Raw genomic sequence first — 26,529 nt, forward strand, 5'->3', positions numbered from 1 at the left:
TACATCTGTACAGTTTGCTAACCTTTTATGTGGAGCTCTCCTTGAACCAAAGCAGCCAGGTCTGCAAAGCCTCTCTTAAAACAGTGGGACTTGGATTTGACCTTCAGGGATAGGGTGGACTCCAATGAAGATGTTTAACCCCACCCTTTAGCTCCAGCTAATTTGTTCCTAAAAATAACTTCATACATTAAAACTTTATACATTAACGCTATGGGGATGTGTGGCAGCACAGGTGAACAGTAAACGAGTGTCTGATTGGCTCTTACTGTCCCTGAGGAACAAGAGAAACAAGGAGTGGTGGGTTTTTTACACATCTTCCCTATTTTAAAGTATCAAAGACCCTCTGCAGACAGCTCTGGTGGGGAAACTTCTCAAGGAAATGTGAAGAGGACTCTTGGGAAATAGGAAATGCTCCTTGTCATCTTTCTCTATCCTGGAGACTGATTGCACCTCCTGTGCCTGTGGGKAGTGGTGCAGGATGATGAGGGAGGTCTAGCTTCTGGCTCTGCCCAGCAACCTCCTCTTCCATAACATTTGGGCAGGTGATACTGTGCCTCAGTTTCCCATTTGAAAAAAATGCCTATTTGATTACTGATTCACTCTCAGGTCTACAGTGAAGCTTTATCTCTTCATTTCAGCCACKTTTCATGGATGTCTTTTAATAAAAGTGTTTTCAAAGTCAAAAGTTTTGTAAAAGACTTTCCCTAGCTCTGGTTGAAGGTATGGATTGAGGTTGTAATTATGGAGAGAGCTTTTGGGTGCTGTTGAGGGAAAGGTCAGAGCAGTGATCAGACCTTAAAATCTCTGAAACCAAAATACTTGCCTGGGAAATATCCTGTGGCTGGAACTAGTCTGTGCACATCCYTTACATCATTTCAAGACATAGCAGCAACAGCCTTCACAAAACTGTATTATTATTGCACAGGTTACTTTATGGGCACAAACAATGACACAGACCGGGACAGAGTCACCGCAGCTAGCTATTAAGAGAATAAAAATAAACAGGAGTGTTGTGTGCGCCTGGGACCCAAGCTGCAAACGACTATCTCATTAACTTTAAATATATCACCTAGCTACACTCTGGAGGTCAAACTCAAGAAAAAAAAAGAAAAAGTGAATACTTATCAGTCTACACACAGCAGATTCTCATCTCCATTTAAATTTGTGCCTCATCTTAGTGCCTTGACAAGAAACTTTTAAGGAGGAGAGAGAAGGCGATTATCTTTAGACTGACCAGGGTAAAGACTTATTTAGAAAGCAGTCAGGCCAGATTATGCCGGGTTTTAGTTTAATGCACAAGGTTCTGAAAACCAGGTTTAAGCCTCTGTCCTGCCCTTGGGTCTAGGTTTRCCATGCAGTATAATCCATGTGTGGTTTTTCTTTCTCTTTTTCTTTCCCTCCCTCTGCCATTTTTCTTTAGCCCAATGAATATTTAAATATGTCCTCCAAGGGAGCAGCTCCAGCAGGAGACTTTTGGAAGGATAGTAGGCAACTGAGGGCTGGGGGTTGGGACTCTTCCCTGGGGTGGAGTGAGATGAGTTCAACCTACAGCTCCAGTAAACATTTAATTGCTTCTTCAAAGCAGAACGGCTCTGACAGGAGAATTTGCCAGAGCCCCCGCACAGGCCGTTCCTACCTGGGTCCCACTGGGATGTGGGAGATTTGTAGCCTAGTGCTAGCTCACCACATTCCCCCTTTCCTCTTCCAAATCCCACAAGGTGACCTCCTGTAGGCTACCACTCTTCCAAATCCCACAAGGTGACCTCCTGTAGGCTACCACTCTGCTAGTCAGGATCTCTCCCTGTCCAGTAATTCCAGCCTGGACAAGCTATTTCAGACCAAAAGTCCATAAGACCACAATAAATATGCCAGGAAAATGGCTCAGGCCAAATGGATGCCGCATGGCTTGGTGTAACAGTAGAGACAGGGRGGTGTTATGCGGTCATGGCCCTCCTTGAGTACCCTGGCAAGGTGACTGCTATGCTTTGCCTTCCCTTAAAGAGTCGCTCTGTTTCCTGCTAAACAGYGTCCAGCAAATGTAACCTTCCCTTTTCCCTTTTGTTAAAGTCAAGGTGGGGTGGAAACTGAGAGAAGACAAAATTCTTGGGATGAGCTGAAAATATACTCAGGACATCAGCTTAGAGAGATGGCTATGATTTTCTGTACTCAGCTCTATAGCACTAGTGAAGTCCAGCTCTTTCAGTAAGAGGAAATAACACCTTGAAATCTCTCTGGCCTGAAAACCTAAGAGCACCTTGCCAATGTGAATGAATTTGGATTGAGGGTGAGTAGTTTAGGAGAGTAAATCCCCTTCAGAAAGTGATGGAGGCTCCTAGGTGTCTTCAGCTCCCCTAGATATGTTCATATAACCCTGAGTTTTCTCCCTGTGATCTCAGTGATAGGAGGCTCCTCTAAGAGTTGAGACATCAGTGATTTCTTCTTTTTCACATCACATTGACTTATTTCAAATAGCTWATGACTATTCTGAGATGTAGATTCCTTCCCAGGGCAGTGAGGTCCAAAGTAATTCTCCTTAGGCTACAATGTCTCGGAAAGCTGGAAAAGATCTTAGTTTCCTAATTCTGTGCTGCTTTTAGTGACCTCTCCATCATCTTCTGCAAACTTGGCAAAAGATGGACATTGGACATGTAACAGGCCAGATTATTCTGTGCTATAACTCTGCCGAGCTCCATGGTGACTGCCAAACCGAGCACGCAGCACAGCAGAGCGTTAACATCATGGCTCTTCCAACTGATATTATCTGCAAGGTCTTCTGCACCTAGAAAACGAATAGCGCGAATTGCAGCAATCAGCTTYGTAGTGAAGAGATCCACTGAGAGCTTTGGCCCAAGTGCGGAGCAGGCAGCAGAGCCTGAATCCGGCTTTGGGAACCTGAGGTTGCTGTGGAGGGAAAGGAGTCCCAGGAGAGCCAGTGATGTTCCTGCGTATTTTCAGGCCTTCCCATTCTGCGATAGAGAGATTAGCCAGGCTCATGCAATTGCTCCCAAGGCTGCTGACAGTGAACTGAGTTGCTATTCCTTTTCATCATCACACTTGCCTGGTCTTTGTCTGAGTTGAGACAGTGCCTTGCAGGGAATAAACCTTTGTGAATATCTGGAAATACTTAGCATACAGCAGATGCTAGTGGACTAATAATGATAAGCAGATCTAATTCATCTCTGATGTAACTCTGTGGCCAGCGATGTTCTGAGTCATACTTGGAGTTATGCAAGGTTTTAGCTGCACGATTGCTAACCCTCTTCTTACATTCTTACGTAATGCAAGAATTAAGAGGAAGCATTATTGGGAAGAAAAATCTTAGAAAGTGTCTGTAAGTAAATARATAAATAATTTGGGTGGATTAGGCATGTCATTTAAGCTGAGTTCAGTTTTTTTTTTTTTGCAGTAATGTTGGGCTAGGATCCCTCATGCAAGCAATTGCTGCTGATGGGTRGGAACTCGGTGATTACACACAGGTGGTCAGTGAAGCACCATGGGGATTGCATCCTATGCTGAAGGCTTCACTCTGCACCTGCTGGGTCCAACTGCCTCTTACCTTTTACCCTAAGACCTGACCTGCTGCCACAGGGGCAGGGCAACACACTGGCCTGACCGCCCTGCTCCTGCACAGTCTACCTCAARGAGGTCTGCATGGCCACCAAGGTCTCCCAGCCTTCTGCAGCTTGTGAATAAGTTATACTAATGCATGACTGCCTTAATCAGTTAGGGACTTGTGCCCGGCATGGCTCAGGTTTCTAGACCTATTCTGCRTTTATAACTGATGTGAGTGGTGAGAGGAGAATACCTGTTGAATGCCACTCACTCATAGCTGTAGCTTTTCATCTTCTTGCRCCCCATCCTTACTGTTGACTCTGTGTTAGATCAGTTCCCACCTCGTTTTGGTCATAGTGGGCAGGTTGTTTTCCTTGACTGTGATGAGGTCTTTCTAAAGTTATTAATGCTAAAATTGTGGGAATGGGWGGGCGGTGGTAGATGTGGACAGCACACACATTATAAGTTGGTCTGGGATACCTCTGAGGAATTTGAGTTGTTTGGTTACTGCTGGAGGAAGTGTTGTTCAAGATTTGCTGAAGTGATTCATGTAAGCTGAAGAAAGGTGAGCACTGTGTAGACAGCACACATGCCACAGACTACAATCTTCTTCCCCTTCTTTCCATTCCTTAAAACTATCTAAAAGTTAATTTCYGAATAAGCTGCACATTGCTTACTCTGAATATAAACTACTCTCTCTCAGGAATAACAGCTGTGGGCATGGCAAAACCAAACATGCAGACGTGCACAATCTTTGATTTGCCTCCACTGCAGACCATGGAACAGACGCTAGGAACATACATCACAAACTAGCTTGTGGCACTGCATGTGGCTATCGCCGTGAAGAGGAGGAAGAAGAGATCTTTTGACTGTGTACTGTCACAAATTTCAAGCCAAGCCTTCAAGCTGAGTGCACCCATGAGCCGATGAGTGGCCTGAATTCCTTTATATTGTCCCAGGAGCTGCCAATACTGGGCATTTTGGGGTACACTATAGACTGTGGAGAGCAACCAATGTTGCAGTGGGTGCATCCTGGAGTCTTAATGCTGTTTTTTTGCAATAGTGCTCTCCTGGCTGTTGGATATTGTAAAGGGAATTTTCAGCCAAAGTTGAGAGTTCTCTCTCTCTCTCTCTCTCCCTCTCTCTCTCTCAATGTTCTGATGCTGCAGTCTCCTGAGATCCTGAGGGCAGGAAGGTTTGTTTTCTGCAGCTTAAAACAATCCTTAAAGGGCTATTTCTACCAACAAAATGTTTGTGGGTCTAGCTTCTTTGCTAGTTAACAGTTTTAATTGAAAAAGCGCTCAATAAGAGGATAATGCATTTGTAATGGCATCTTTCTTCTGAGGTTATGGAAAATGCTATAATTAAGCTGAAAATTAAGCCCTGTGAAGTTAGTTATGATCACTGGCAAAGGCAGAGCGAAGTCATGAGAAAGGGGTTGCCCAAAGTCTTGTTCTGAGTCAGAAGCAGAACCCAGGAATCCTGGCACCTGTTTCCTCCTGAGTCATGTGTAGGATTTTTCCTCCTTCTCTCCTTTGTGCATGAAATGACATTGTAAAAAATTCAAGTTGAATAACTTAATATTTGGGGGTCGGACATGGATAGACCAAATATATACGGGGTAGGTACTAGAACCTCTTTAAAATGCAAATTGTTTTCTTGCTAGTCTGGCTAATTTCTGTAACTCGATCTGCATCGTAGTGTATGTTTTTGTTGTCACTTTTCCCTTGGAGTAGTGTACTGCAGTGTAAATCGCCCTAAATTCACTGTCACCTTGCATTACCTTCCACAACGTGATCCAACGTGCTGTGACTGATAGAATCCGACTTGATGTCATCAACTGATGTCTCCCATGGGACAGCAGAAAGAGTACATTTTCCCGTGGCCTATAAATGTTTTAAAGAATGGCTTTCAGAGTGGTGGGGTCCCCACTCCTTTCCTATTCTACTTAATAAGTTGTCCCTGACATGAGCTCCATCCTGCTCTGTGCTGAGCCCCTCCAGCTCTGCAAAGCCCTTCAGCACCATTCAGACCCCTGAATGAGTGAGCAATGCCTAAACGTTGGACAGGGTCATCTTGCATGTTCACTGCTGTGCTGCATTGAAGCCACTTAAAGGATCAAAGCTCTTACGAATCACTGCCGGGTTTCTTTTCAGAGCCCCAGTTGCCATCTCACCTCCAGGATGTCTTCATGAAATCATGGGCTGAGCCCTTCAGTGTGTAGAGATCACTGTTCTGGAAAAGGAGTTGTTTTAAATCTGCTTATTTAACATTGTGTTTCTGTTAAGATAAGGACACAGAGAGATTTCAATCAGTGGTGCATATGCTCAAATCAAGAATATGAAATATAAAGAAAAGAACAAATACCAGCAGCGTGAGGTACATATGGTAAAGCCATCACGTAGGGCTGCTGCAGGTACTGGCAGTCAATAGTGACATTTTAATAGTGACCATTGCACTGATCTGTGAAATTTAGCCTGATGGCTTTAGACCCTCCTTACACCTGACAAGTTAGCAACAGAACTACACAAAGTGGATGTAGTGAGTTCCAGTTGAATTTAAAGCAAAAATAATGATAAAAAAATCTTATGCTGATTCGGTTTCCAGACTTGAAGGCAGGCTAATATATCCACCAATATCAACTGGTCTAATACTGGACTTTTTTTCTTCCCATGAAAGAAGAAAAAGATGTCTTAAACCAATAGGAACAGGATGGGGCTGCGGAGTCAGCTTGGCCTGTGATGGGAGGCTCCTCTGGGGAGATGGAGAAAGGGCTCCCTTTGGTGGGTTTGTGTCTCTGTGCTTTGTCTCTCTAGAAAAGACAAGCCCTACTCTGGGGTGATACGGGAAGGAACTGAACCTGGCAGAGGGAGTTCCCCTTGCTGTAGCATTGAGATGGGATGAGGAGGTGAAGTGTAAGGGAATATGTGTATGGACAGATGGAAAAAAGAGAGGAGTATAAGCATTGAACCATGCTGTTGAGAGAAACAGKTATTTTTAAGATCCTTCAACATGCATGAATTTCCYTTCTTTGCCATTTTCATTAAGCATCCCAGAAGTTCTCCAAGGGAAGAGTTATGTTTGATATAACGCTTAGATATACTTCAAACAGCCACATGCCTCATTTACAAAACATACAATATACTGCAGGGGCTTGGAACTGCGTTGGCTCAGTTCATTAATGGCAGGAGCAGTCTCCTCTTCCTGCTAATGACACTGAAACTGTCTACACTGCCTGCTCGGCATGCTGAGCACAGAGGCCTTTAAACAGACAGATGCTGATGGGAAGCTGAAATGAAATGCCKTGTGGAGTTGTAATAGTCTGGCTCTTCTTCCTCCACGTACTGCCTCCTCTGGAGGACAGGGTTGGCCCTGTAAAAGCTTTGCASAGACCTGATTGTTCAATGGCTGTTTCAACAAGGAAGAACCCTGGCAGCACTCCTGGCTCTTGCCGAAATAGGTTGTTTTCTTGTATAGTAACTTGCCTGTAAACTCTCCAGGGTTGGGGAATGGCCTGTTCATCTCTATTTGTGCATCCACTGATTCTAACTTGGGACCTGAGGATGTTACAACATCAACTGTTCATTGAGATAGTAATGAAGTTGAGTCTGTACAACGAAGTTGATGCAGGAGTTACCTATTGAATGCATGGATTCATGATACTTAGCAGGTCCAGACTAACATGGTAGACACTACTAGTGGCATTAAGCAGTACTTCAGTGAAAACATTGATCATTTTCTTTCATTCCAGGGGATGGCCAGGTTGATTTTGATGAATTTATGACCATTCTGGGACCTAAGTTGGTATCATCAGAAGGCAGAGATGGCTTTCTGGGAAATACAATAGACAGCATATTCTGGCAGGTAAGTGGTAATCTGTTAAATGCAGCATTTGCCAACGAATATCAATAGTTTCCAAAATAACAGTGATTTGTTGGGAAGCACGAGAAGTTTTGCTAAACAAGAATAGCTGGGTGAAGGCCTTACAAAGTGTGCTGTGTAATGTCGTACTGTGGTCCTGGAGTGACCTCCTGTCAGTGAGACRCCTGATCTGAACACCACTGACAAGGAAGAGGAAGCGTGTATACATTAGTCGCTGCATTTGAACTGTGGTTGAACGCAGCAAAGCGTTGAGTTATTTTTGCAACACAYTTGGGGCCATTTTGGAAATCATTTTTGGAAGAGAAAAATCTTTTTTTTTTCTTTTTTTGAGAATACTAGATTAATTAGTCTTTTGTATTAGAAACCTTGAACTTGTCCAGCTGCTCACAGAAATGTACGGCTATTCATCATCTGCTTGGCTGTGGCTAATGGATGCACCCGGCAGACCGAGCGTGTGCTATGCAGGTCACAGTTTCTTGGTTTTTCTGTGGTTAATTCAGGTTCAAGAACGAGGATAACTGTGTGCAGTGTCTGTACAAGTTTTACCCATGATACTGTCCTGTGTTGCTGTGTTGGTTTGGTCCTTCCTGTTTCAGGCATCAGATGAAAGGCAGGTTTTGCAGCATGGAGCTGCCTTATGGATGTCATGCACTGTGATTTCACACAGGATTAGACCTTCCTGGAAAAACAAGGACAATCCAGGCTGTTATGACAGGAATTAAAAATCTCCCAAATCATAGTGCTGCATGTTGCTTGCCAATGGATTAAATGTGTGTTTTCCTGGGAGATTACTGCTCACTTCATTGCTCACCCAACAATCTTCTCTTGCTAATAAACCTGGGCTATTACTGAGCTCCTGTGACTCAAAAGAGTCAAACCTGGAAGCGTTTTTGTCTTCTGTTACTATCCACTGGCATTATTCAAGCTGAATTGCATGGAGTTTTGTAATAATCTTTTAAAGTCCTTTAAAACTTGTTGTTGGCCTTCTGGGGAATGATATAAACAGTACTGGAAATCCTGGTCTGGATCCCAGCATTCAGTTGTCAAAGCAAGTGTTTGGCATTGGCATAGCACAGTGGTTTATAGTGTATCTGGAGGGGATGCAACAGTTGAGCTCACACCACGAGTGGCAGGACTGTAGCAATCATTAATGATTTTATTGCCTTCATTTCGTCCTGCGAGCCTCCTCACAGTGCGTGACTATCGGAGGGGAAGAAGCATAACKCTTCTCATGAAACTATTTGTGTTTTCAAGAGCCTTCTTCAAGTGTCTTCAAAACTCACTTCACAAGATGTATTCAAGAACCGTAAATGCCCACCGGAAAAATGATATTCATGATCTGAGCTCTTTGGGGAAGCAGAGAGACCTCCCTAAAATTCAGCTCACGGTTTAACCTGCTGTCATGTAAATATCTTTCAACCCATTTAAATGGCTGCATGAGTACTGCATTGCCTTGGAAAAGATGTCTATATTTTTGATCTGAAACATTAAAAACACTACCTCCCTACATAGTACATTCCTGGATTTCAAAGCACTTTGCAGGAGAGTTCAAATCCAAGTTGCTATTTTAAACATCATSAGGCTAAGGCCTGGAGAGAAAATGGCTTAACTCAAGATCACAATGCAAAGCTTGGTGAGCTGGTGTGAACCTGGGAATGGAAAATRTGTCTTCTGCATCTCAGGCAGGGTTCCATGGCACAGGTGTGTTACAGTGAGTAGCAGGTTAACCCATGGGCTAGATGTTCCCAGCTGAGCAATAAGGTAGGTTTGCTTTACCAATGTTCATCCTCTGCTATGGTCCTGGAGCAAGTAAGTTTTCATCTCACATTTCTCTTCTTCTGGATGAGGGAGAACTCATGGAGAATATAGTGATTTTGCTGCTTATTTTCCAAGGAAAAAACCATCTAGGGAAATGCCATTCAGGCTGTGGAGCAACAAATTCACTTTGCCTGTGTCTACCTGGCCAGAGAAAAACTTTGGCTATACCAAAGCCTTCTCCAAGTGTGTGAGTCATCTTGTCCGTAAGCAAAGCATTTATACATCTGCATTATCTTCAGTGGGATTACATATGAATTTGAAACAGAGCATTTTCCTGAGTCAGGACCTGGCTGTGTTTCCCATATCCCACTGACATGCCTTTTTCACATTTGCTGGAGCAGGAATGCCTTTAGAGAGGGGTGGTGAGTTTGGCTTGTAGAAAGAGCACTTTGCTTCTGCAGGAAATAATCTCCCTGAGTGATTTTAAGGATATAATTGTGCCTAAGGACTGGGGCTGTGAATGGATCTGAGTGGACAGAAGCAGCAAGGATGTGACAAGAAGAGACAGTTTTGTCTTTGGGGATAGTTGGCTCCTGGGGAACCTCACCAGCAAGCTGCGTGCATTGAAAGACATCTTGAAGAAGCTCTTGTGTTGGGCACAGGAGRAGAAAAGACATGTTGGCATCCAGAAACTGCCTTCTCTTCTACCCAAACAGCTTTCCCCCAACTGTCACGATTTTGGCTTTCGACTATTTTTGCTGAGGGTCCGTCTTCCCATGCTGTGACGCTTTAGTGCAGACTCTGTTTCAAGTGCACTTTAATAGCACTTTAAATAATGCAACAACAGAGTTAAATAATAAACAGCAGCAGAAGGAGAGAGGAATTCAAAGGAACAGGCGAGGGCCTAGAGATGTATTTGCAGATGAAACTGRGGGTGAGTTGGTGGGACACAGGAAGGCGGTTCCAGATGGCAGATGCTGCAGAGGGGAAGGATCTTACAACAGTAGTGGGGCTGCAGGAGACAAAGAGGGAGTAGAAATGCTGGAAGAATAGAGAGCAAAGAAAGGGATCATCCAGAGAGGAGATAGACTTGAAATAACAGGGAAATGATGTGTTGTTTCTATTGTATGTGTTAACTGAAGATGATGGTCTGTCAGCAAAAAGTTAGCTTCTGCTGAGTCCTACATATTGGCAGATATTAGAGACACAGAGGGTCTCTCAGATATATTTTCTGTTCTTGATTTCCCATGTGGACTTTAAATTGAGTCATATCAGTTTATGGTAGAGGCAGCTGACTCTTGCTTTCACAGGTAGCAGCRATCAGTTCTGCTCCAGTTAGAACAGCTCTCCGAGGGCTCTCAGGATGGTTAGAGAGGTGTTGGGGAGGGAGGGAAAAATCATCTCTGCAAATAATATTTCAGGCCAAGTCAATATAGACCAATGATATCAGGAGAGCTGAGGAAACATTGACTTTCGTTTACCCCAGAAAGTCCTTCCCGAAAATTGCTAGTGAGCTTTAGTGTGCGAGAAGCAGTTTTGCAGAGGACATCCCCTTGTGTTCTGTTTCCCAATGGTATTCTTTTCTTTATGCTCTCTGTTTGCAAATGAAAGTACATGCACATGCATGCACATCTTTAACTTATTTGCAGAGAGAAGAAAGCAAGTTTAAAACATCCAGGGAAATGCCATTCAGGCTGCGGAGAAACAGATTTCCTTTGCCCGTTTCTACCTGGCCAAAGAAAACTTCGGGTTTTATCAAAGCCTTTCACAAGAGTGTGAGTCACCTCAGGCAGTAATTTGTTGAAAGCATTTGTTCTTAAATCTACAGCAGTCCTGTAACCAGCAGCTCTTTCCTGGCACATAGGATAACTCTCAGGTGGAGTCTGAAGGCTGAAAGCACCAACTGAAATCCAGTTCTCTGTCATTTGAGGCAGACCCACCATGGTGAGCTAGCAGCAGCGATGCAAACAACCACTTTGACTGTTTCCACAACGTCTGCTTTTATTCAAAACAAAAGCAAAGGGAAAAAAAGAGCACAGATGAGATTTTCAGAGTACYACATGAGCGAGGATCATCTCGCTGGAGAACAGTACAAGACCCTAGCCTGACACAGAGACGTTCACCCTCGCGTGATCTGTGTCTGTTGTCTGTCTCCTTTTCTTTCCATCTTTCTCCTTCTGTATTTTTTCAAGAGTGGTCACTCTCAGCATACCTTCCTCTGCCCACCATCTCTCAGATATTCCTGACATGATTAACACTTAATGCGTTGAAGTTGGTTCTTCAATGTGTCAGGTGGTGATTTGCAGTGATTTGGTAGCTGCTACRTGATCAGCGGGATGGTATTTGATTAATTTTCAGGCATGAGAGTCTGTATTTCAAGAGCTCATGGAACATGAATCTGGTTCCAGTTGTGCGTGCAGAAGATGGTATTTTATATAAGTGGGTTTGGGGGCCTTTCCAGTTTGTGGCCATTCGTATCTGTAAAGCACTCTCGATGGAGAGCATTACAGAAAAGACAAACACTGCGACTGGTAAATATTAGCTCCTTTTTTTGTCAAACAAAACCCAAATCTGCCTGCTGTTTCTGCCATTCTGCAATAGAGAAGGGTAAAAAGAGAGAGGAGGTAATAAGCTTTTATGTTCGTTAATAATTTTTGTCCAGACTGTTTTCAAGTGTATAGACCATTGGGAACAAATGTTAAATAGTTTTCACATACCCAGTGTAATGAGAACTCCGGTCCCTGGGGTAAGGGACATAAGGTAACAGAAACAGAAGTAACAGTAATATTGGATTATAGACTTTTATTTAAAATAGACCTCTTTGTCCTGTTTAAATTGCTTTTTGAAGTCAGAACCAGTTTTCCTTAGGTYTGAATGATTAAACAACAGGCTTGCATCTGCCTTGGATGCAGACTACGTTCTGTACCCAGCAGAGCTGATGAGATTATTTTGAGAAGTCAGTACTTTGTATGGTGATCATTTGAGAAGAATGGGACACCTGCTATTTTTTTCTTTCCTCCTTACTGTGTGCACGTGGAAGCTGCAAGGAATATCCTTTCAGCCAGCACTAATGTAATGCMTGAGCAAGGATATCCAGCAACTTTTCCTTGCGTGAAGGAATGGTACTGTATCACCTGCTCAGATGTGGTGCTCATTCATCGCGTTGGGTATCACAGTATCTCACTATATATACACTGTAGATTACAGTATAATTTACTGACTTTCAGAAAGAGGCTATTTGTTTTTGAATAAATAAGGCTGCTATTTGTTTTTGAATAAATAAGGCTGCTTTGCAGGAGCTTGATGACTGGAATGCCAACACAGTGCTTTGGGCTAGAGAGGTGCTGCTCAGAGATCGTCTCGTTTCCCATTGACGCGATCGCTCCGTCCTTTTGTGGGGACAGTCGGAGCACTGGGGAAGCAGGTCCTGCTAACAGAGCCGCTCTCCRACTGATTATGCTCTAAGGTCTTGGGAAAACCTCTTTTCTTCATGCCTCCACATGGACCTTTGCTCTGGGGCAGGATTACTATCTGTGGTGGGTGGTTACAGCTAAAGCTAGATCCTGCAGCCACCTTGTCCTGGGGAAGGAGGAATAGACAGGGACGGGGCAGAGCGCTTGCTTCCTTGTGCTCCTGAGGGCAGCAAGCTTAGCAGTCCGCGTGGATGTGCTGCACGCCAGGGAATGGCACAGCCAAGAGAGCTGCTTCGTTAGCACGGAGCAGCATGGACCATTCCTGGTGGCAGGGGAGCTGCGTGTGCCCAAGGGCTGCCAGGTGGGAGCTGAATATGGCGTTAGTAGAGCCAGGACCACATCCAGCCCAGCCGTGCAGTGATTACATCTGGCAGCCACTGTGGGGGCCAGGGGAGGCTCTGGGGAGTGCCACGTTGTCCGGCAGTGCAGAGAGGTCGGCAGAGATCCGGCAGCTGGCAGGGAGCGCAGAGCCGGCTCCTCATGTGGGCAGGCTGAGGAACGTGGTCGAATCAGGGCACGGCGGTGTTGTGAGCATTGTGTGGCTGCTGCTGCTGACACTTTAGTGATTCAGTGTGCAAAACTGCCCATCCATAATCTGTTTTCAGTTGTCACTGCAAAGGGAATGATGTCTCGGGGGAGAGATCTGGGCTATCGTGGTCTGGTCAATCAATTAGTGCTTTAATAGAGTGAAATGAAGGAGAAAATGTGTGGGAAGCTCCGTGGCACAGGGCAGGGTACAGAAAAGCCTGGGAGGCGGCAATATGGAAGGGAAGGCAGGGGATGAGGAGGCACTGTCTAAGCAAGGGCTGTGCTTTTAATGCTGGCTCAAGAGAGAGGAGTGTGCCTAGATGAAGTCCAGTAGCTAAATCTAATACAATCTCTCCCTCAGAAGATACACGAAGGCTTTTCCCCCAAAGGAGTCAATTTAGAGCTTTGCTGGTTTAACCTTGGGGGAGTTAAAATGCTCAAGCTAGTATGAAAGGTCAGGGAACACGGTGATGCTTGGGGTTCATGGTTGCTCATGGCAGTGCAGGTTTCCCAACTGAAACCAAGCCATGTGTGGTGTCAGGGTAACGAACTGCTGCCACTACTTGGAAAGTATACTGAGATTTGAGGAGGAAAGACTAGCCTAATAGTATTTGCAGAGCTCATAAATGTGCAGGTGTCCTCTATCATGATGATGACTTCAGGATTTGAATCAGAAAACTCCACGTCTGAAAGCTCAGGTGCTACAACTTGGTCAGTGGAATCAGGGAAGGATAACTGGGGCTGTACCACTTGCACCTTTGCATTACATATCCTCTCAACCCAAAARAGCACCCACATAGAGTCCTCTTCTGCCAGACAATGACTTCCACCTCACTGCAATATTTGCAAAGTTATCAGCAATTTGGGTGTCTGGGTTTTGGYTGTTCAACCTGAAATGTTTTCACGGAGCTTGATTTCCCCTGAAAAGATGTCCTGTACTTCTTTTCTAGGGTTTTCCAAGCAGGATACCACCAAACTCACAATTGGTTTGAGACCCTTAGCATTGCCTCTTCCATAGAAACCACTGTAATCTGAACTGTGAGCCAAGCATCCCAGAGTGTTAAGCAACCGTATTTCCAGTGACAGCTAATGCTGAGTCCTGTTCAGCTGAGGTCATTAAGTTCTCTTGGTTCACTGTTAACTCCAGCATCCTGACTACACTCCAGTTTGGGAAGTGAAATGTGCCTTGTAGTACTTATTTGTTCATTTTAAACCTGATCTAAATTTTTCTTACATCAGTTTTAAAATGTTGTGAAATTTCACTTCACAAGGAAAAAGTGCTGCAGCTATGAGCAAGGAAACTCTGTCTACATAGTTAGTATTGAAAATATGCAGTTCATCTCAACTAACCTGGGACATTGTGTTGTTTAGACTCCCTTCATAGTTAATAGAGAGAAATAGCCACTTCTGGGGTGCAATTCAAGGGATTTATTTTAGACATCAGCCTCAGGAAGAGCTGAATCATGCTGCAGAAGTACAAATTTTTCTCCAGTGGCTATAAAGAAAGTCTAGAAAAGTGGCTCAGATAAAGACATGGGCAGTGGGGACAACTAAACGCTGTCTGATGAGTCCCACCAGGGGTGTCAGAAGGCCTTTYTGATTTACCTACTGGAAGCCAGCTTTGTCAGTGCTGAGAGTGTTACCAAGAGAAGGGGGACAGTTCAGRTTTCCTTACTGAATCTGTTTTGTTGACAAAGAGATTCCTACGAAGCATGTGGCACTCAGTAGTTGTTCTAACATTTTGAAACTGAATGCTTGCAGGTGATGAATACATCAATGACAGACTCCTCTTTTTACTGTAGTRTAGATATCAGATGTAGAAGTGCTGTGACAATCCACCAGCATAGACATGAACGTGYGAAAGGTTCATTACCTGGACCATGCTGGCAGTGGTACTCTTGGACTGGACAGGTGTCACATCCCTGAAAGCACCTTCTGCAGTGTATGAAATTGCCAGTGGCCAGGGTGGTCAGGAGTGAGCGATAATGTTTGGGTGTCCCTACGTTTATTTATTTCTGTGAAGGAATCTCATTTTTATTAGCACACATTTGCCCTGTAAATTTGTGGTCAAATTTAACACTCAAAACTGGAGGCATTGAAAATCAGGAGGCACTGAAAATCACAAAGTCTTGAAAACAGGTATGAACCAAAGCAGGACTCGTACCAAGAGCAGGAGAAAGGCAAGACTTTGATGTCCCACTGTATTTTTCTAGCTTGAACAGACTTATTTATACCTTTAGCCTTCTGAAAAGACACCACAGTTTTTTTTCAAAATACATTTAAAGTGGGCAGTTTATATAAAGAAGCATCCTGCCTGCTGGATGACAGCGTCCGATTGTTCTGGCAGGTGGTGATTTTGGTATGTGCGCACACCAAAGCACACATGTATACGCGCACCAACCATCTCTGAAGGTACAGAGGTTATTTTTCTTCCCTGCCAGATTATATATAAATCCAGTTTGTGTCTCAATTTGTTACTGGGATCTTTTTGCCTCTGCCTGATGAGTGGAATAGGAACTTCATTGTCATTTTCTCAGTGATCTGATTAGAAATGTAGATAAACATTGGCTGATGTGTGTCTTGGTATCTGAACCATGGGCTGGTGAGAGAGTTTCCTGCTTTTTGTGGATCCTGTGCCACGAAGGTCAGACTCTCCAGCATCCCTGAATACACGTGGCTTGGTCCTTTGGAAGTATGTTACTGGTTTTGTTGGGAGGTTTTGATAGTGATGCCTTTGAAAGGGACTGTTGCATGACAGAGCAAAGGAGGCTCTCTGGGGCAACAGTTCTGGCTTCAGCTGATCCCCCTACACTCCCAGCATCACAAAGCGGGGTTCTTCCAGAGAGAGACTCAACTGTCCTTCGATCCTAAGCCAGCAGCAGATCTTACAATCTCTGCACAGAGAAAAGGACAGGTAAGGATCTGCAACTCAAATGTTGCTAAAGGACAAACCTCACCCCACTTCCTGTGGCTTGTCAGGTTATTGCATATTCTTGTAACAAAATCATCTCTTTCATTACACGGCTGTTATTTTCTGGAGGAAAATTTTAACTGACTATAGGAAAAGTAAAGCCTGATTTTCATGGAGATCAGAATTTTGGAACTGCTTAAAATGGACCTGATGGTGGTGGTATTCTTCTAAAGGATTCTCACTCTGGGATGGAAATCTGTATGGCTTGTTTGTTTTTATCAAGAATTTGTGACATGAGTCCTGCAAACAGACCTGGTACAAATGTGTTTTTTATTATTTGGTAAGAATTACATGGATTGTGAGGTGGTGTGCCTGGGGTGACAGCACGTTCCTGGTGCTATGAACATCTCCTCTTGCTGAAAACTGAGTGCTGCCTTCATGGCTGAGCCAAACAGGCTCTAGTAGTCCATTTGYCTTTACAACCCAAAGGCTTCCTTAATGCAGTTTTCCAGCAGAGGCATAATCTAGTTTTGCCAGGTGTGGAAAGATACYAATCTCAAAGAGATATTTCTTGATGTCTCTTTTAAAACAAATTTGCCATTTCTCAGAGAAACTGTTTCTTTGTGTGCTTTTCTTCACTTTCATTTTACTATTTATGGAGGCTTGAATATATATCTGTTCTAGAAGGAAAGAAATGTTACACAGTGAAATGCATACCGATCTCTAGAGCTGATAGTCTTTGATGTAGTCTGTAGTGTCACAGAGCAATTTTCTGCTACAATTATTGGAGTAACACACAATGCTATAAAGTGGTAATTAAAATAAATAATTAAGTAACCTAGTACATTTACTCACTGTTAAGAAGATGTTTCAGGGTGCAGATGCTGGCCATGTTTATGGCAGAAGTCCAGAGCAATCCAAGAAAACCAGTGGAAGAATTCGATGTWTGTGTAAAATTGGTGGGAAGCATTCAAAACTGATTTTGATCTCTTTTTTTCAAATAAGCAGACCCAGCGTATAAGGAAAGGAGTAAGGTCTCTGTTCAGAATATGCCAGGATGATTTTAGAGTTCCTTCAAGAGGTGTATTTAATTGTCCTACTTCCCCATATTGAGTAGGGAGACAAGCCTCGGCAAATGGCCTAGCAAACTACACAGGTGAAGTTCAGAAAGTGGGAACAAAGCTGTTCATAGAAACGCCTCCAGTTTTGGACCGGAGTGTAGAATAYAGACACCTTAGCCTGGAGGAGAGATGAAAAAAAAAAGTAATCATGTAACAATGATTTGCATGTTTTTATGCTCTTCCTGCCCTTGCTGAGTGTGTTAGTTTAGATGTTTTTCCCCTGGAGGCTGGTTTGCTCAGGGGATTGTTAATATGAGACACTTGCTGTCAATGCGTCAGTCCCCCAGCGCTCACCAAGCTCAAATTCCTTCCAACTTTTGGAAGTGACAGAGCAATGAAAAGACAAATGAAATAAATTGATGGTTTTGGGGGGAGCAAAATCTGAAAAGAACTGTCACAAAGGTAGACAGGCTGTATGTAGGTGACAGATTTCAATGCTTTCAGGGACGATGATCCTCCATGAAGACAAACCTATGAACCTCAGCTTCCAACACACAGGAGTGCTTTTACCCTTTGTATTAAGAGACAACTGATTCAGAATTCCTGTTAATATTCACTTAACGGCTAGTTGGGATGCAACCACATGTCATCACAAAATTAGCCAGTCTATTATGTTAAAATATATCTTTTCTCCAATACTAGATTCTTCTTGCTATTAGCCTCTCTCTTCCTTGGATTTTTCTAATGCCATATCTTTATTAYAACTGCCATACAAAAATCTGCTGAACTCCTGGCTCGGAAATGCTCTTGTAGTTATTCAAATAGTCTTCAACAAAATGTGTCTCTTTTCTTCTACTGACATTCAAAAGTACTTGAATCYCAAGGGCAGTTTCAGAGCAAAAGTGGAATATATTATAATTGTAGAATCAAATGATGATGGAGTCCTCCAGGAATCATAGATTTTGCTCAGGAAATGAATGTGCTGGAGTTCTTTAGAAAAAGAACATCTTTTCCCTAGGATTTTTTTTTTGTTTTGTTAACTTTGTCAAATGTTTAAGAGAACAATGAGAAGCCTCTGTGACAAGGGTACCTGTAGGCAGGTGGCATGGGACCTCAGCTCGAGTCTCGGTGTGTCTGGAGTCTGCTGAGAGCCTGCAGGCAAGAGCCTGTGCCTTTATGTGCCTTGTGTGGAGGTTTGCTCAGCTTTTTATTTCCTCTTCTATAGAATAGGGCTCACTTTAATCTAACTTAAGCACCTAATTTAGGGAGAAAGCATCTATTCAGCAATGCACATACCTCACCTTAAAGGCTCTAAAACAGTTGAACAGGGAACATGCAAATTTGTATGAAACAGGGAGAATGGATTGGTCTGAAGAATCAGCTCACAGCAGCCTTATGGGTTGGAGGTGAATGTGAGCAGGTTATCCAGAGCCAAACCCTTGGTGCTCTGCTCTCAGCTTGCTGGGATGATTTAAGGGTGTGCTTAGGTCTGCTCTTCCTGATTCATGTTGGATGTAAAGGGGCATGCACAGAAAAAAAAACACGTAAATCTTTCAAGATCGGGAACTTAAGACCTAAGCCAAGAGCTGTGTCTCTTTGCTTATTTGTGCAAAGCTCCTTCCCCCACCGTTGAAACAGTGTTTTTATTCAGACAGCTGGATAATACCTTAGAGAATAAATAATGCTGGTGATTAGAGATAATCAAAATGTTTTCATGAAGCCAATTTTATTGAAAAATTACCCTTTGTTTTTTTCCCCAAGTGAAACTTTCATCAAAGATTGAGGGTTGGACTAGATGATCTCAAGAGGTCCCTTCCAACCTTACCATTCTATGATTCTTTGAAGTTGCCATTATTCTCAGAATTTCCACATTGTTTTTACTAAATATATGAGACTTTTTTTAATCATCAAAGTTGTTTTTAAATGTTTATTGGAGATGTGTGTACTCACAAATAATGCTCCTTTCTTATTTATCTGAAGCATGTTTTTCAGTAAACAAATCAAATGGGTTTTATATTACATTATATGCAGTGGAAAATGGTTCCATTTAGAATGTGGCRAAATGAAAATGACTTAAAATATTAGATATGTATTTTTTCTAGTTTTTTAAATTGAAATAGTAATTCGTTGAGTAAACTAGAGAGCATAGCTTTTCTGGCCACTATAGACAGCCAAGCAAGTACAAATGCACCTGATTTTGGCCACCTATCTCTACTATTGGTGACAGACACCTGAGTGCACTCTCTTTTCTGAGTGCACTTTTTCCAGTATAGTGGTGAACTATTTTCTCTATAAACTTCCTGGGTTCCCCTGGGTAAAGATGATCGTAATCTATATATTGAAGAATAATCAGTCCTCTGGCAGCCTGCATCTATCTTTACTTGCAGCCCCCCTGCTCTGTTATTATTGCCGCCAATGTCATTTCTGACTGTGGCCATGGAAGAGCAGAGCTCTGCCATTGCAAGGTCAGAGTGCGGAGCGGTGCCAGCCCCAGGAGCTGGGGATGTCAGGCCGAGCAGAGGTAGGGTGAAGAGAGCATTGAACCCTGCTGAACCCTCCTCCACTCCTAGAACAGGCTGTTCTGATTACCGTGGAGACAGCTGACTGTTGATTGCTGTACAGGAATTTAATTAGGTGAGTTAAAAACCCATATCAATCACCGTCATGCATACTTGCATATGAAACATAGGCTCAAAAGGTTTATGGTAATCAATGTAGAGTGGCTGATTGAAGTCCATTAAAATTCACCAGAAAAATTCTAATCCTCTCTCCACTTCCACACCTTCTCTATTCTGTCTGTTTGATAATCACTGCTGACTTCATTTATCATCTTTGACAAAGTGCTTCAGAACTGGACACATTACTGATGGCATCACAAAAGCTGGAATATACTGTTGTACACACAAGGTTATTACTGAAGTACATGCAACCATAGAAGCAGATGRGAAGAGAAGGTAGGAAGATTTTGATTTATAACATGCAAACTGTTGAAACTGTTGGAAGGAACACTCTGAATGTGGTCTATCACACTGGTGTGTCCTGGAACATAAAAGAAATGCCAATGGAGTTAAAATCTTAATTGTAACGGTAACTGGTGATATCAGAAATCTTGTGACCTGTGATTTCTTCCATCCCTGAAATTTCTAATGAATGTAGTGTCTTGCTTATACAAGCTCATTTTCTGAATATGAGCTAAGTATAGTCTCCTCTTAGTCAGACCTCTTCTTAACTTTCCTTTTCTGAAAATAGGTCTTTTCCATAACATGTGGAAACACCCCAGTTGCTATTCGTACACGGCCATAATGGACCTTATTACAAGACAGTGCCTACAAGGAAACCTTCATAGAAATGTTTGCATGAGTATTGCCAGGCTTGGACTATTTTCAAAACCTTCAGGCCTGTGTTGCAAGTGCCATTTGGTAGATAAGCTGCTTCTAGAATTAAATCTAGATCCAGTTAATTTTGCATCTGCAAAATTGAAAGCCAGGGTTCCAGTCGTTTGAAGAAATGAGGTCAGAACAGTGAGATAGACGCTCAAGGGCTGATACTGCAAAGATGCTGCAACATCGGGTGGCCCCAGAGCCTGCCAAACACAGGGAGTAAAGCTTCTGCCTTCCTTGCTACAGCATTACAGGGAGCCAGTGCCTTTCCAGTGTTTAGCTGCTTTTAAGGCACTCGCTGCCTCCGGAGTGCTTGTCAGCGAGCTGAATGGGTAATGGAGTCCCAATTAAGCTATTGTGCTATTATGTGGCCTTTTGTCACTCTCCGTGTTCTTCCTTTCTTGTCCCACCGGCAGTTTGCCATTTGTGGCTTTGACGTTGCCTGTTGCCGYAGAAAGGGACAGAGCGCATTTGATTTGCTTCCGCGGCTGCTGGCGTAGTTCTGCATGCCGTATCCCCGCCGGTGCGATCTTGCTAATCATATCTTTTCGGGGAAGGTGCTTGTAACTCCCGTTAYGTAATCATGTTGTGCTGCTTCCAGACCTTGCTGATCATTCCCGTTCATCACGGCGTACAGCATAGGCCTTGCCTCATATGCCCTTTACGTTTATCTGATCAGGGAGGTGGTTTTCAGTTCCTCCTGCCAGTAGTGCTTAGTTGGAGCACAGCTACGCTGATGTCTTTGGTCCAGTGAATGATACAGTTTTCATCAGTTCATGTCTTAGACACTCAATTATCTAATTCCTTCAAGAAAAAGGGGGAGACAGAAGGAGATATTGAAATACCCCCCACAGAGCTTGCCAGAGATAGGTGTATGAAAGGATATGTACCCGTAGAGAAACTCTATGTTAAAAGGCGGTATTAATGTTGCAATGCTGATGCCTGAAAGAGAGGAGAAAAGGGAATTAGTGCAGTTCAGCCCCACAAAGAGACTGCATTAATTTAGTTTCTTGTATGCTAATAGTGTGATGTAGTCTTAAAACAGCTGATTGCCTGCTGCTTTTCCACAAGATCTGGCTGATGACTCCAGGGCTCCCTGATCAGTCTCTAAGTGCGTGATTGCTTTTATTTTTCCCCCATTACTGTCTGTAGATTATCAATACTGAGTTTAGTGCCCATGAGTTGGTCCTACAAAACATGGCTATTCCTGCTGGCTTCAGCAAGATTGCTGCCCTGGTAAGGGCTGTTTCTGCTCTTTGCTTTCCAGCATGATTGCTGGAAATTATTGAGTTGTTCAGCCTTAGAAATATCGTAGGCGACCTGCTCTAGCTGACCCTGCTCTGAACACAGGGGGTTGGACTAGGTTCTCTCCAGAGGCACCTTCCAGCCTCAGCGATTCTGTGATTCTGTGAAAGCTGCCTGGATAATTTTACCCCTAATAGGCAGAGCTATTACCAAAACAGTGACCAGAGCTTGGGCTAGTGTTGGGGTGTGCAAGGCACCAAGTTATAGGTCAGGCCTGCACAAGGCGCGGCCTTTAGCTGACATGGGGCCCAAGGGACAAGTTCTTTAACTGCTGTGCCAGCAAAAGAATTAGTCCAACTTGTTTTGCAAATGGCCAGCTGGTTCTCAGCCCTGCGAGGAGATTTAAATTACCCAGGCAGGCTCCATGGACCAAAAGGGTGGTCCCAGTCTATGGTCAACTGCTGTCCCAAATGATACAAGTGCTGGGGATTCTTCTGCAGGGAGACAGAAGATGCTATTGGGAAGAGCAGGAAGTGCAGTGGTAGAAGTATGGCAGGAAAGCAAAGGGCGGGAGGTAATATCCAAGGCCAGGCTTGGACACAGGTTTCCAGAGGACTTTATGGGCTCCTATGTTTCTGCAAACCTTTCTAGCACTGTACAGACAGCTGTACAATCTGGAGTAACTGCTGTATGCAACAATATCATCTTCCCATGCTGGATGTTACCTGCCTGGGAAATTCCCATAACGCTTGGCATACCTGGAGCTGCAAAGGCTGCCGTGGTTGTACTTGTCCTCAACTTAGCCCAGGCCTGTTTGCAGTAAATTAGACCTGTTCTGCCTCTTTGTGGTCACATCAAATGTAAAGTGGTAATTTGTGGCAAATCTGGTCAGGCGATGCGGTCTGGCTGCAACAGTGCTGTAAATACCGCTGGAYTGCACAGAGCAGTCCATCAGTTCTYCTCAGCTGGGATGCAGTGGTTGATGAACCMCTTTTTCACTGATATTACAGATAACCCATTTRGCAGACAGCTATGAGCAATAGTTGCAGAAGAGGAGGTAAACACCGCCGGCCCACATGAAGGAATGTTTTCTAAAGGTGCTGACCTAACAGTCTAGGCATTTATATTTTGTACTTAGGACTAAAATGTGAATTTGTGACAATAAAATGCAAAGTGCTCAGGAAATTTTGATGTCATAGATACTGCATGCAAACATTTCCTCAAGTTTTGCAGGGCATATGGATGCRCAAGAGCCTCTTTGATGTGTCTCCTAACTCCATCTTGGGCTGGCCCTTTGGCCGTGTTCGTTTTTGTTAGCAGGTCCAGTTGTTATTGCGGTGGATGTGGAGAGAGCTTGTTTAAGTTAACTGGATGCACTTCCTGATAGAAAACCCAAGCAAGTGTAGTGATCACATCCAAAATGACAAATACCAAAGGAACTGCAGATACGAGAGTCAGTTTACAAGTCTTGCCCATTGCTGGAGATGATAAATAAAATATTTGATTATGAGAACTTTTTTTTTATATATTTGTAGAGAGGTTATCATCTGAAAATGTGGAGCTAGAGGTCAAAGCCTCTATTTACTGCCAGACTAAAAGTATTTATTGTTAATAATGCAGAAGTTAAGAGCAGAAAAAAGCATAGCTAATACAAAATAGGACCAAACACAAACAGATCCATAAATTCGAAGCAAACTATTGCTAAAATTGAAGTTTGAAATGGAAGGCCTTAATATTGGAGGTGGGCTCATGCCATAATGCCTGGAATTGGATTTCAGGAACTCTTAAATTGCTGGATCATAATAATGCAAAAGACATTAATTTAGAAGTTGATTGAAAATACTCCACATATGCAAAGAATGAGGCCATTTACTGTCCAGGTGTTTTAAGCCAATTGCATTATAGTTACAATATTGAAGGAACTTTTGGCCATAATGACAATTCAATTGAATCTGAAGAGGCAGTAATATTATATCTCAATCTGTAGGTCATAGTGGGTGGCTGAGTGATGAAGTCTCATTTGCTTTTAGTATGAACAAGGCATTTACAGACTTTCAGATCTGACTTAAAATATCACTGACAATGAAAAGTTCACATTCTTTGCAATATGATAAACTCAGTGATTCATAAGTCTCTCTTCTCTTCAGAGTGGGGTAAGGTACCTTTCTTAAACTGTATATCCTGTATTTGGATGTAGAAAAGTGATTTTTAAATATGTAGCAATGAATAATGACCCTTGCCAAAGAGTGGACACAATTTAAGAGGCAATGGAAAGCCAAAGCATCCTGATTGTCCCCCGGATGCCGACAAGAGGCTGCGTCAGCCTGTGCACCCCTCAATCCGAAATCAGTGCTGCAAGGGACCCATCATATAACATAATCCCACGAGCAGATGCTGTCTAAATAATTAGCTGTGCTGGTAGATGAAAGGCCCATGCTGAATCGTGCTAAGATTGCCTGCTTCTTCACTGTAATTGCTAAAATATAACGGTGCAAAAACAGGAGCTTGGGCAATCGCTTTGGAAAGTTGTTTCCATGTGGCTCAGGGGAAAAGTAAACCGATTAATAGTTTTTAATTAGCAGTCTTTTTGTGTCTTCTCCTCATTGTCCACAGGGAGTTCTGCAAAAAGCATCGTGTTCTTCCTACCATGCAGACAAAGGTGCTGGCATGCTGCACTTGGCCGGATAACACAGCCAGCTGGTGACAGTGGCTTTCAAACTTCCTCCCTCTAGGTTTCAGGCACCATGCAATGGACTGAGCCCCCCAACTCCCTTTCTTCTGGTTAAAAAGGACTTGGGGGTCCTTGCTAAAACAAAATCCCTGCACAGAGCACTTTCTTGCAATGGCCTTTTTAATACATGGCTCCCCACATCTTCTGTTCCCAAGAGCTGGGCTGCTCAGGGTGTGTCCCTAGTGCGTGAAGGTGGTAAGCACAAGTATTAGAAATGTGCTTACTGTTCCAGGAACTCAGTTTTAACCACACTGTTCTGTCCTGATCCGTAGGGCCCCTGTGGTAGAACCTGTATCTGGACACCTTTCTTGTAGCTCCACTACTTCCCTAATTTCCTGCACTCCATTTCTCCCTGTTTACTTGGGAAATCAATCCAAGTRGCACACATTTTATTTCTTTAAGTATATGCAGCAAGCAGGAATTTAACATCTCCTGGAGCAATGTTTCAGTGTRTAATAAAGTATCAAGGGAGTATGACTTCTGAAATCCCAGTAACTAATCTTATCGCCCAGGCAGAACTTGCAGTTGTTTTTAGGATATGATCAGATCTGTGAGATAATTTTTTAATTAAATTAAGACAATTCCTGTTTTTAATGTGTACTTCAGATTTCACAGTTCCCGAAAACGAATTGAGTAGAAACTGAGCAGACTTGAGGTGCTGAGGAACACCATAGTCCCCCCAACTGCTCCGAGTAACCAGGAAGGTGCAGGAGGGGCAGGCTGCAACCTCAGCAGGCGATGGAAATGAAAGTGATGGACTTGTGATGGAAATCACTARTGAATGCAGTCGTCTACAGCAATGGGGTGGCACTCAGAAATYCTGTCAAAATCTCTTTGAAATGTCACCTGTTAAAAACATGAAAAAACATGTTTRGCAGACTAAGAAGCACTTCAGCAACTGAATGGTTGGGGGAGAAAGGATATATTAGAGGAAAGATTTGTGTGAGCAACAAATTACACTAGTTCATAACCTCTAAAGCTTGCAGGGGTGAGGCAGGTTTCACCCAGAGGCAGGTCTCCATTATGTATCTAGCACGTCCTCGGCATCTAACCCAAGCTGTCACTGATTTGGCAGCATCACATGCAAACTCCTTCCCACAGAGAGGGCCATTTCCCAAAGCGCTGGATGAATGCTTTGGGTCAAGCATGGGAAACGATGCTTCTTCACAGGCCCCAACCCCCCACCTACTGTTGCTAGCCAGTCCACATTCGTTCCCGCTGAGACACCACATCAAGAGCTTTTAGCACACACGGTGTGGTTTTAATGCTGGCCATRTGCATCTTACTTTCCCATCTGTGTTTTTTAATTGCACACAACACACTTCAGAGTAAAAATCTCATTGCAACACAATCAGAGACGATAGTCCCGAGGAAGGCAGAGGAAGCAGGCACCYGGCTCTGAGGGTGTCTGGTGTGTCTCCCTCACTCCTGCTCACTGTGTGTTATTCCAGGTTGCCTCCGTAGTGCAAAATCAGAAATTATTGCAAGCATGCATGTGTACGTATAYATTTATTTATTCCTAATCTCTTCGAGCAGTGTTACAGAGTGGCATAGGTTACTTACCCTGCGATTAATTTTTGGTAGTTGAAAAGCAAGTTGTCTTCTATCTAAACCCTTTGTCTGTACTTTTTAACAAGGTTGTTAAAAGCCATCATTTTGAAGTCATCAAAAGCGRTAACATAAAAAGGAACAACTGTGAACTGCACTGCCCTTATAAGCACCAAAACAGCTAGCTTCTGCTCCTTCTAAGCGCCTGTAATTTCTGGGCCAATCCTTTGCCTTAAACAGGAATCAAAGCGCAATGCCAGCATTCGCCCATTTCCTAGGAGGCAGAGGAGGGTTTTACCACCTTGCCTTGTTCCCAATGAAACATCCAGGGAGCAAAATGTGTTCCCTTTTCCAATCTGTCATCTTACCAGAAAACATTGGTTGCCGGGGAAAAATAAATATTTCATGTTTGCAAATTTGATTTGGTTCCCCTGTCTTGCTTGCTCTTGACGGTAAGTGC

General features: G+C 43.4%; 1 protein-coding gene across 2 annotated transcripts in view; it reads left to right on the forward strand.

The window, feature by feature from the left end:
- Positions 1-26,529, forward strand: part of CALN1 (calneuron 1) — a 147,749-nt gene that overhangs the window by 74,962 nt on the left and 46,258 nt on the right. For both annotated transcript variants that reach the window (XM_085302017.1, XM_085302018.1), the window contains exon 4: positions 7,304-7,416. In XM_085302017.1, coding sequence (XP_085158143.1) covers positions 7,304-7,416 — 113 coding nt within the window. The remainder of the gene's footprint in view (positions 1-7,303; positions 7,417-26,529) is intronic.

The sequence above is a fragment of the Rhea americana genome, unplaced genomic scaffold (genome assembly GCF_003343005.1).
Source record: "Rhea americana isolate MKP2758 unplaced genomic scaffold, rheAme1 scaffold_182, whole genome shotgun sequence".
Lineage (NCBI taxonomy): Eukaryota > Metazoa > Chordata > Aves > Rheiformes > Rheidae > Rhea > Rhea americana.